The 10,615-nt window shown below is 45.2% G+C and overlaps 1 protein-coding gene across 1 annotated transcript; it reads left to right on the forward strand.

Annotated features, from left to right (window-relative positions):
• The first annotated feature begins 245 nt into the window (after positions 1–245).
• Positions 246–10,360, forward strand: LOC132400095 (immunoglobulin lambda-1 light chain-like). Its single transcript, XM_059981172.1, has 4 exons — positions 246–271; positions 414–799; positions 1,823–2,147; positions 10,144–10,360. The coding sequence occupies exons 1-4, from the start codon at positions 246–248 to the stop codon at positions 10,358–10,360; spliced, it is 954 nt and encodes a 317-aa protein (XP_059837155.1).
• Positions 10,361–10,615: the final 255 nt, after the last annotated feature.

The raw sequence follows: 10,615 nt of genomic DNA on the forward strand, positions 1-10,615 counted from the left end.
GGGATGGTAGGGGGAGATCCGACATGATAGGAGAAGACAGGAGGGGGAAGGATGAAGCTAAAACCAGAGAACAGGTGGTCAGTCTCCGCTCCCATCCTGCCTCTGCCCCTCCCACTCATTAACATCTCTGGTTAATAAAGAGCCCGGTGTGTCCATTTTGTAGACATTAGAACCGGAGCCGCTCCTGGTGTTTGCAAAACAGCGCACGGTTCGTTTGGATGTTAGGACGTTCGCTGACCGAAGGAATGTCGCCAGTTCTGCATCTTCTGTGTGCCCCAATGGTTCATTTACCAGGTGAGAGGCGGGTTTGTTAACGTACGAATTATCTACAAAGAAATCCGTTGAAACTTTGAAGGCCATTTTTCTGCGAGTCTTCCGCGATCGGTAACACTTCTGATGGCTGCAAGTCACCTGGTTGCTTTATTGTGTCTTATTTCAGGTATGCTGGCGGTCCCAGTCCTTAATCAGACCCCAGTGTCCGGTCCTGTCTCTGCGGGACAGACTGCCCGCTTAGAGTCCCGAATACAGAACGGAAGCGTTGGAAGTTGCGATTTTGGTTGGGACCGACATCGTCCCGGGAAGAGGCCGGAGGGGCTGATAGGCCATACCACGGGTAATAACATTTACAGAGGACCCGGCATCACCGAACGTTTCCAACCGTCCAGAGACACCTCCGCCAACAGTCACATCCTGACCATCTGCAACTTGGAGCCCGGCGACTCGGCCGTCTATTACTGCAGAGTGTGGGAAAGTGGCGTGGCTTGGTTCTATGGACCGGGGACGATCCTGGAGATAAAGAGTAAGTAAACTTCTCGTTCTATATCAAACTACGCTTCCGAAGAAATTCCTATTTCAGTTGTGCTGCTGCCTGGCTCTATACACACTCGGATGTATCGACCTGTCTCTTCAGGGAAGAATCCGCACTCTCAGCTCGGCACGGTAGGTCATTCAAATGCTCGGGACAACGTTATTATTCAATGTGTGAATTACTTCCACGTTTGAATCATCCCACAAGAGGCAGCAGCAGGGCAGCACTCGAAATTTCCGTCTTTTAACCCGTTAATCCCTTTCTCGTATTCCAAAACCCGACAACTCATCTCCCGCACTCAGCCCTAAACTTAATAGATATCAGTCGTCCACATGTTTACTTGCATTAATCAACGCTGTCGCAGTTTGTGACAGAGAAATGCGTCATTACTGTCAAATAAAATGGAGGATAATAACAGACACTGAAGCTGTCTGACAGGAAAAATGCTCATCTCTCCGACTCTTTCTGTATCTTCGCCACTTCGTGTTGCCTTAACGGACGGCAAGATATCGATATCCTCATTGCCAATCCAATCTCGCTCTGCTCCCCTCTATCAACAGATTAAGCTGAAATATCCATAAGCACATATTAGAGCACAAATTTAGATTTAATGATTTGTAGGTGTCTTTCCCCCTACCACGCCTGCTCCCCAGCTACATCCCTCACCAAAGACAACAATAGCAGGACGGCATCAAATGCGTGTAAATAAGTGGACTGCGATCGCGGTGTGAACAGTTTTGCTCAGAGATGGTGTTTCGACTGGAGTTAACCGTCTGAGAGAGCGGCGGGTACCAAAAAAATCTGAAAAACTCACATATCTAACTGCACCCTCGCGAGAGCGCAGTTCCAGACCTGAGGAGTGGGCGATAATTCCATGATAGCGTCTGTCGATGATCGCATTCTGAGCCCTACCTTTCACTGATTGTCTGTATCTTTGTGGGTGGCGCTGTTCAGGAAATGCAAACATTAATGATGATACTTTCCTCTTCCTCCCACCACCTTTCTCACACACAGGTAGCGAGAGCAGAAAGCCCTCGGTCCTCCTGCTCCCTCCCTCCCCGGAGGAGACCGGTTCGGGTTCTGCCACTCTTTTCTGCCTCGTGAGCGGCTTTAAGCCTGGATTGGTCGCGCTGCGCTGGAGCGTGGATGGCGTCGAGACGGACAGTGGCGTGACGGCAGGCGCCGTGTCCCTGGACACCGACCAGACCTACAGGCTGAGCAGTTACCTGCGGGTACTCACCGCTGCCTGGAACAAGGGCTCGAACTATTCCTGCAGCGTGAGTCACAGCTCGCTGAGCTCGCCGCTGCGCAAAACCATCTCTTCATCCGCCTGTTCGCAGTGAGGCCCCGCCGGGTGGCAGCTCACGAACGCAGTGAAACCCGCACTGGGGTTGTGCAGCCGCCTTCTGCAATGTAATTCTGTAGCAAATGCCAGTTTCTGGGAAAATGTTTAACATATTCAGAAATAAATGTTTTGATATCCCATCGTTTGCGACGCGTAATCACTATGCTGTGTTTGAACTTCTGCTGTTTGTAGAGTGATGAAAGATTCACCAGGAGACGATGACCGCATTGTGATTGAATTTTGTAACACAGCAGTTAATAAAGAGCCAAATCAGCGACCGGTTTACAGTGGGTCTCTCTTTATTCGGCTGGTCTCTGTGGGTCGAATGAATTAAGAGCGAGTAACATGACGAACTTGAACTAACTGACATAGACTTACAGTCAAGTCAGTTCAAACGGCTTTTCCGCCCCTGCTTATCAATGCCGATCTCTGTGTACAGCACCTTCAAAGATCAATAATCAACGTTATTCACCGTCTACAGTTCAATGTATTAGGAATTTGCTGTGTGTGCTCGCGTGACCTGAAAAAAGACATCCAAGAATTAGAATGAATAATTATATAAAATTAAAGTTAGAAGTTAAATTCAGTATATGGAATAAAATGTGCACAAACATAAATAACAGCATCTATGTACATTGTCCGCAACATTACGAAACGAGGTTTAAAGTATTTACAGTTCATTGCAGTCATTTGGGTAATAGATGGGGATGCGGGGTTACTACAAATGGTTGATCAGATTAATAGCCTGGGGAAGTAACACAAACAGACTGCATCCTCCAGCATTTTCTGTCAGCTGCTCCGAATTTAACTGCCTGGGGGAAGAAAGTTTTATGATTGTTACGATGGCGTGAAATGATAATTTTCGTAGTCCGATAACGCTCTCCACAAGGATTTACATTTCTGTAAAAAGGCAGCTTGCAAGATGCGCCGTGTCTGTAATGACGTTTCCTGTCCACCTCTTTGTCCTGGAAATATGCAAGTCCTCCAGTGACGGTCGACTGCAAGTTCATCTGGAAGTTCGCTGTCGATCTTGTATTTTAGAAAGAGAGAAACATCGAAAACCGACAGAACACGACAGGCCCTTCGGCCCGCTAAATGTGCAGAAAATATCCTTACCTTTGAAATTACCTAGGGTTACCCATAGCCCTCTAATTTTCTAATTTTCTAAGCTCCATGTACTTATCCAGGAATTTCTTAAAAGACCCTATCGTATCCGCCTCCACCACCGTCGCCCGCAGCCCATTCTACGTACTCAGCACTCTCTGCGTATAAAACCTGCCCCGATATCTCTTCTGAACCTACTTCCAAGCACCTTAAAACTGTGCCTTCTCATGCTAGCCATTTCCACCCTGGGAAAAAGCCTCTGACTATCCACACGATCAATGCCTCTCATCATCTTATACACCTCGATCAGGTCACCTCTCATCCTCCGTCTCTCCGAAGGAAACAAAAGAAAATACACTCAACCTGTTCTCATAAGGCATGCTCCCCAAACCAGGTACATCTTGTAAATCTCCACTGTACCCTTTCTATGGTTTCCACATCCTTCCTGTAGTGAGGAGACCAGAACTGCGCACAGTACTCCAAGTGGGGTCTGACTTATATAGTTGTAACATTACCTCTGGGCTCCTAAACTCAATCCCACGATCGATGAAGACCAATTCACCGTGTGCTTGCTTAACCATAAAGCCAGCTGCGCAGCAGCTTTGAGTGTCCTATGAACTCGGACCCTAAGATCCCACTGATCCTGCACACTGCCAAGAGTCTTAAAATTAAGACTATTTTCTGTCATCCTATTTGACCTACCAAAATGAACCACCTTACACTTATCTGAGTTGAACTCCATTCTGCCACTTCTTACCCCAGTTTTTTTGTCCTATCAATGTCCCGCTGTAACCTCTAACAACCCCGCACACTATCCAGAACACCGTGTGTCCTCAGCGACTTTACTAACCCATCTCTACACTCCCCCTTCGAGGTCATTCAGAACAGATCCCTGAGGCACACAACTGTTCACCGACCTCCATGCAGAATATGACCCGTCTACAGCCGCACTTTGCCTTCTGGATCCACAAAAGCAATGTCCTCTTGGATCACATGCCTCCTTACTTCCTCAATACGTCTTGCATGGGTTATCTTGTCAAATGCTTTGCTGAAACCTTGAAACACTACATCTACTGCTGTACCTTCATCAATATGTTCAGTCAAATCCTCAAAAAATTCAATCAGGCTCGTAAGGCACCACCTGTCCTTGACAAAGCCATGCTGACTACTCCTAATCGTACTATGCTTCTCCAGATGTTCACAAATCCTGGTCTCAGGATCTTCTCCGTCAACTTACCAACCACTGAAGTAAGTCTCACTGATCTATAATTTCGTGGGCTATCTCTACTCCTTTTCTTGAATAATGAACAACATCCGCAACCCTCCGATACTCCAGAACCCCAATGATGAAGCAAATATCATCGCCAGAGGATCGGAACTCTCCATCCTCGCCTCCCACAGTAGCCTGGGGTACATCTCGTCCGGTACTGGTGACTTATCCAACTTGATGCTTTCCAAGAGTTCCAGCATATCTTTTTTTTATTATCTACATGCTCCAGCTTTTCAGTCCGCTGTAAGTCATCCCTACAATTGTCAAGATCCCTTCCCATAGTGAAAACTGTAGCAAAGTTCTCATGAAGTACCTCTGCCATCTCCGCCGGTTCTATACACGCTTTTCCACTGTCACATCTGATTGGTCCTATTCTCTCACGTTTTATCCTTTTGCCTTGTAGAATGCCATCTGGTTTTTATGGCGCCTTCTGGCTCTCCTAATTCCTTTCTTAAGCTCCTTCCTCCAAGCCTTATAATCTTCTAGATCTTTACCATTACCTACTTTTTCGAACATTTATAAGCTCTTCTTTTCTTCTTGACTAGATTTACAACAGCCTTTGTACACCTCGGTTCCTGTACCTTACCATCCTTTCCTTATCTCATTTGAATGTACCTATGCAGAACTCCACACAAATATCCCCTGAACATATGTTGCATTTCTTCTGTACATTTCCCGGAGAACATCTGTTCCCAATATATGATTCCAAATTCCTGCCTGATTGCTTCATATTTCCCCCTTCTCCAGTTGAACGCTTTTCTAACTTGTCAGTGGATGCTGCACCAATCCAGATAGTCATGGCTGATATGAAGATGGACTCCAGGTTGGCAGTATAGAATTTCAGACTTATCATCGCTCATCTCCCGCCATCACCTGTTCGTCCGTTGATCATCTATCTATCCCGTCCCAACCCCTTCCTGCCTGCATCGCGTTCACATATCTGCCGCTCTCTGAGTAAACCCTGACCTCCCATCGTGAGTGGTACACTGCAAAGATGGTTCCGCATGTCCTGGGCCTTCCCTCCATCTGGGTATTGTGCACTTGGAGTTTCAGAAGACCTTAGACAAGGTAACACAAATGAGGCTGCTTAAGGCCGAATTTGGAGTATTGTGTACAGTTCTGGTTACCGAATTATAGGAAAGATGTCAACGAAATAGAGAGAGTTCAGAGAAGATTTACTAGAATGATACTTGGATTTCAGCACCTACGTTACAGAGAAAGGTTGAACAAGTTAGGTCTTTATTCTTTGGAGCGTAGAAGGTTGAGCAGGGACCTGATAGAGGTATTTAAAATTATGAGGGGGATAGATAGAGTTGACGTGGATAGGTTTTTTCCATTGAGAGTAGGGGAGATTCAAACAAGAGGACATGAGTTGAGAGTTAGGGGGCAAAAGTTTAAGGGTAATACGAAGGTGAATTTCTTTACTCAGAGAGTGGTAGCTGTGTGGAACGAGCTTCCAGTAGAAGTGGTAGAGGCAGGTTCTGTATTGTCATTTAAGGTAAAATTGGATATATATGGACAGGGAAGGAATGGAGGGTTATGAGCTGAGTGCAGGTAGGTGGGACTAGGTCAGAGTAAGCTTTCGGCACGGACTAGAAGGGCCGAGATGGCCGGGTTCCGTGCTGTAATTGTTATATGGTTAACAAATTAAGAGACAACGGTGCTGCAGGGAAGTTTCTAGCATGCAGAAAGCATTGGCTGATTGACAGGAGACAATTGTGGAATAAAGTGAGCCTTTTCCGGTTTGCAAATAGTGACCAGTGGTGTTCCATAGGAGTTTCTGATGGGACTGATCCTTTTTACGTTATATTTTAATGACTTGATTGAATTAATTGAAGGTTTTGTGGCCAGTTTCTTAGAAGATACGAGGAGAGGTGGAGGGTCACCTAGTTCTGACGAAGTATAGAGGCTGCAGATGGACTGCGACAGATTACTGGAATCGGCAAAGAAGAAATTCGGTATCGTATACCTTGGTAGAAGAAATAAAAGAGTAGACTATTTTATAAATTGGAAGAAAATTCCAGAATCTGCGACTTGGGAATTCTTGAGCAGGATTTCCTCAGTGTGGATTTGCAGGTCGAGTCGGTGGCGATAAGGTAACTGTGATATTTGCATTCATCTCAGGAGGACTGGAACATAAAATCAAGGATGAAATATTGAGGCTTTTTTAGGCACTGGTAAGGCCTCACGCAGTACTGTGAGCATTTCTGTCCTGTAATTTAAGTAAGTATGTGCTTTAGTTGGACAGAAGGTTAACGAAAATGATTCCGGGATTGAAAGATTTCTCCTATTAAAAGCGTTTGATGGCTCTGTGCCTGTACTCACTGGAAATTAGAAGAATAAGGGGGGATCTCATTGAATCCTAGCTAAAGTTATAAAGCCTCCATAGAGTGGATGTGGAGAGGATGTTCCCTATGTGGGTGAGACTAAGACCAGAGAACGCAGCCTCAGAATAGAGGGGCGACCTTTCACAACGGATCTGAGGAGGAATTTCTTCAGCAAGAGAATGGTGGCACGTCTGCGGAGGCCAAGTCATTGGGTATTCTTCAGGCAGAAGTTGACAAATTCTTGATTAGTCAGGCCGTGAAGGAATACGGGAAGAAGGCAGGATACTGGTGCTGAGAGGGAAAATTACCCAGTAACGATGAAATGTCGTGGCATGCTCAATGGGTCAAATTGACTAATTCTGCTCAAATATCTTATGGTAGTATTCTTACTATATTCTACACGTTTCTTCAAAATTCGTTTCCCCGGACACAATTTCCCACGCTGAAAGCAATGATGACTTATCCCTAATCACACCTTGCCTTTCAAATCGCTAATGGATACTGACACTCAGAAAATCCTCCAATAACGTGTCTCCACTGGACTTAAAATCGCAGGCTTCTAGTTCTAGGGCTCTTTCCTGCAGCACTTAAAAAAAAGACAAAGCTTTAGCCACAGACTCATCTTTTGGTTACTCACCCCTGGGTAGTTATATTGATAGACCTGTGGGACAAGATGGAGGCGAAGACAAGTTGCCAGAAAGGATACGTGACCTTGTTAGCAAGGCTGGGTGAGCAGACGGTCGAAACGTCGGAGGGCAGCAGAAATTCATAGGGTGAATTGACAGAGAGAGAGAGAGTGAGAGAGAGAGAGAGAGAGAGAGAGAGAGAGAGAGAGAGAGAGAGAGAGAGAGAGAGAGAGAGAGAGAGAGAGACGCAGTGCAGTAGCATATCAAAAATAGAGATTCAACAAATGCTGTTAATTCATAGCAGCAGAAGCAAAATGCTGCAGGAACACAGCAGGTCAGACAGCATCTCTGGAAATGTATAAACAATCGACGTTCAATGACAAACGGGATTGGAAAGGAAGCAGGAAGAGGTTAGAATTTTGTTTTTGAAATTCCGTTGAAAGGCCGGGTCCTGTTAGTATGTGATAGAAGTGATGGGGAAAACCAAGTGGTTGGTAAAGGAAATGAGAAGAATGAATTTGATATGAGAGGGGAGAGGGGCATAGGAGATAGTGAAGAAGAAGAAGGGATACTAGGGTGGAGTTGATATGCCGATGAGGACAAGAAGTAACAGCAGGGAATATAAGACGAAGAGAGGGAATGAAGAAAAGAAAAAAAGAAACATTACCGGAAGGAGGAATTGATCTTCAAGCCATGAGGTTGCAGGCGACCTCGACAGAAAACGATGTGTTTCTCCTGCACATTAAAATGGCCTCATCTGGCTTAAGGGAACCCATTGACAGACATGTCGGAAATGGTCTGGGACGAAAATTTCAAATGTTTAGTCAGCAGAAAAATCTGTTTTTGACCAATGGAGAGGAGGACAGAGACCTCCAACCAGAATAAATTCCAAATGATGACACCCTCTGTTTGCTATAGGCACGTGAGTTCTGAATTCCACAGTGAACCTCTTCCATCTTAATCTCTGGATAAGCTACCATTTTAGAAAAACCTTAATAAAATCCATGTAGACGAAATCCACAGCTCTACCTTCAATCGCGTTGACATGCACAGAGAAATGTTTTTCCAATTGACAACAAATCCCGAAGAATAATCTCCAGCTGACGTGAGACTAGCTGGTCTCTGTTCCACCATTAGTCCCTTTTCCCTGCTTAAACAGTGGAACTACAGTACATCCGCTCAATGCTCAGAGTCATCGCCTGTGGCCAGAGGACGCGAAGATTTGTATGGCGGTCTCAGCAATCTCACCTCTTGCCTCTGTCCATTATCAAGCTGTCTGACGTATCCGGTTACGGAATATTATCCATCTTATTGTTCTTTAAGAGACCCAACACGCCCGAATTAGCCGTTCCACACTCTGATCACCCTGTCATCAAAGTGCTTCTCCAGATTCAATGTACTCACTTATGACCTCACCGGCATCCTCTGTCACCAAGCACGTGAGCCCTCTTTATCATTGACTGTGTCACCTGCTTTCTAGCCGTCTTTTGTACGTGATCTATGGATCGAATGCATTGAAACACGTCTAAATTGATAATGACTGCAACTTTTCATTGTCCTTACTGGTTATAGGGCTTAAGATTAGCATCCTAAACATCATATACGCTTCATTTTCTTTTTCACTAAATTGGCTATAGTAGGCCTTTATGCGCACTACACATGTCAGATGCGGACTTACCTAAAAAGCAAATGTTCGCAATTAACTGTAACCGTAAATGTTGCTGCAAACGTAATATTAGGGTGGGCAGAGGCTACATAATTCAGAAGGCACAAAGATATAAAAGCAGAATTAGCCATCGGTCTGCTCCGCCATTCCATCATGGTTTATTATGCCTCTCAAAACCATTGTCCTGCCTTTATACGTAACTTTCGACTTGCTTACTAATCAAGAACCCATCAATCTCTTTTTTTAAACATAACCAATAACTTGACCTCCACAGCCGTCTGTGGCAATGAATTCCACAGATTTTACCGTACCCTGGACATCATCTGACCCCTTTCGATTGCCAGTGCATCAGTTTTTAAATTAGGGGCGATAGACCGTTCAGAATTTCGAAATGCCTGTGCATTTTGTCCACGCGATGGGAATCACCATTTATTATGAACTACGTTAGGACATGGTGACTTCAAGTACAGCTCAGAGGCTGGGAATCCCAGACGACTAGCATTTATTGTCAGCACAATGCATTTCAAACTTCGCACAGGTCACAATTTCACTGTAATTTTCTCTACTGGCCCCTATCCGTACAGTTCCGACAACTCGAACACAGTGTTATCCAGCACAAGGTAGATCTACTAAAGTTCACTGCAGTATAACACAGATCGTTCCAGCAACTCTGCCTAAATCCTGGCAAAGATGTTCAAGTGTAGCAAGCACGATCTTCTGGCTCAGAAATATATCTGTGTCCTTCAATATCTCCTGTTCTAAACCCTGCAATTCCCTCCCATACATCGCGAAGTAGCTTTACAAGAGGGTCTCCAATAAATGCAGTCGACTCATCGCCAGCTTCTGCGGAGATTTAGGCAAGAGGACACGAATGCTGGTTTTCCTAGTGATACAATTCTCTACATGTCGGAACGTAGGACCAAACCATGATCTGTTTGGAAGTCTCTCTGAACATTGCTCCATAGCCTTTTGACATTGTCAGTTCCTTTTGTTGAAGGCCATCGCTGGAGCTGACTTCAGTCCAGATTATAGCAGCGAGGCCCGAAAGCAGAAAACGAATCGGTATTCAATGTCATCTGCATGCGTTTGGCACGTCTCCCCCTCTTCGCGCTGCTATCATTGGTCGAGAGGTGCAGAAGACTTCGGATCCACGCTGCAGCTTTTACCACGCTGTCGTCGGGATCCTGGATCAGCTTCACTCGGCGCAGCGCTGAACCATCTCGGCAACACGTGGACACATTTCGGGTATTCTGCAACTCCCGTTCTGGGTGTTATTTGTTCTTTTGCATTTTGGATGTCTTTGTGGAGTGGGGTTTTCGTGGATTCTATTAAATTACTTTATTTTATAACTGTTCGCAAGCAGATGACTATTAAGGTTGCAGATATGCATAATCTAATAATAGTTTTTAACTTTAAGCTTTAAAGCTCAATGCACTTCCGGTGTAGTGACCCCGTAATGGCAGGAGGCT

Source organism: Hypanus sabinus, chromosome 9, assembly GCF_030144855.1.
Source record: "Hypanus sabinus isolate sHypSab1 chromosome 9, sHypSab1.hap1, whole genome shotgun sequence".
NCBI classification, from domain to species: domain Eukaryota; kingdom Metazoa; phylum Chordata; class Chondrichthyes; order Myliobatiformes; family Dasyatidae; genus Hypanus; species Hypanus sabinus.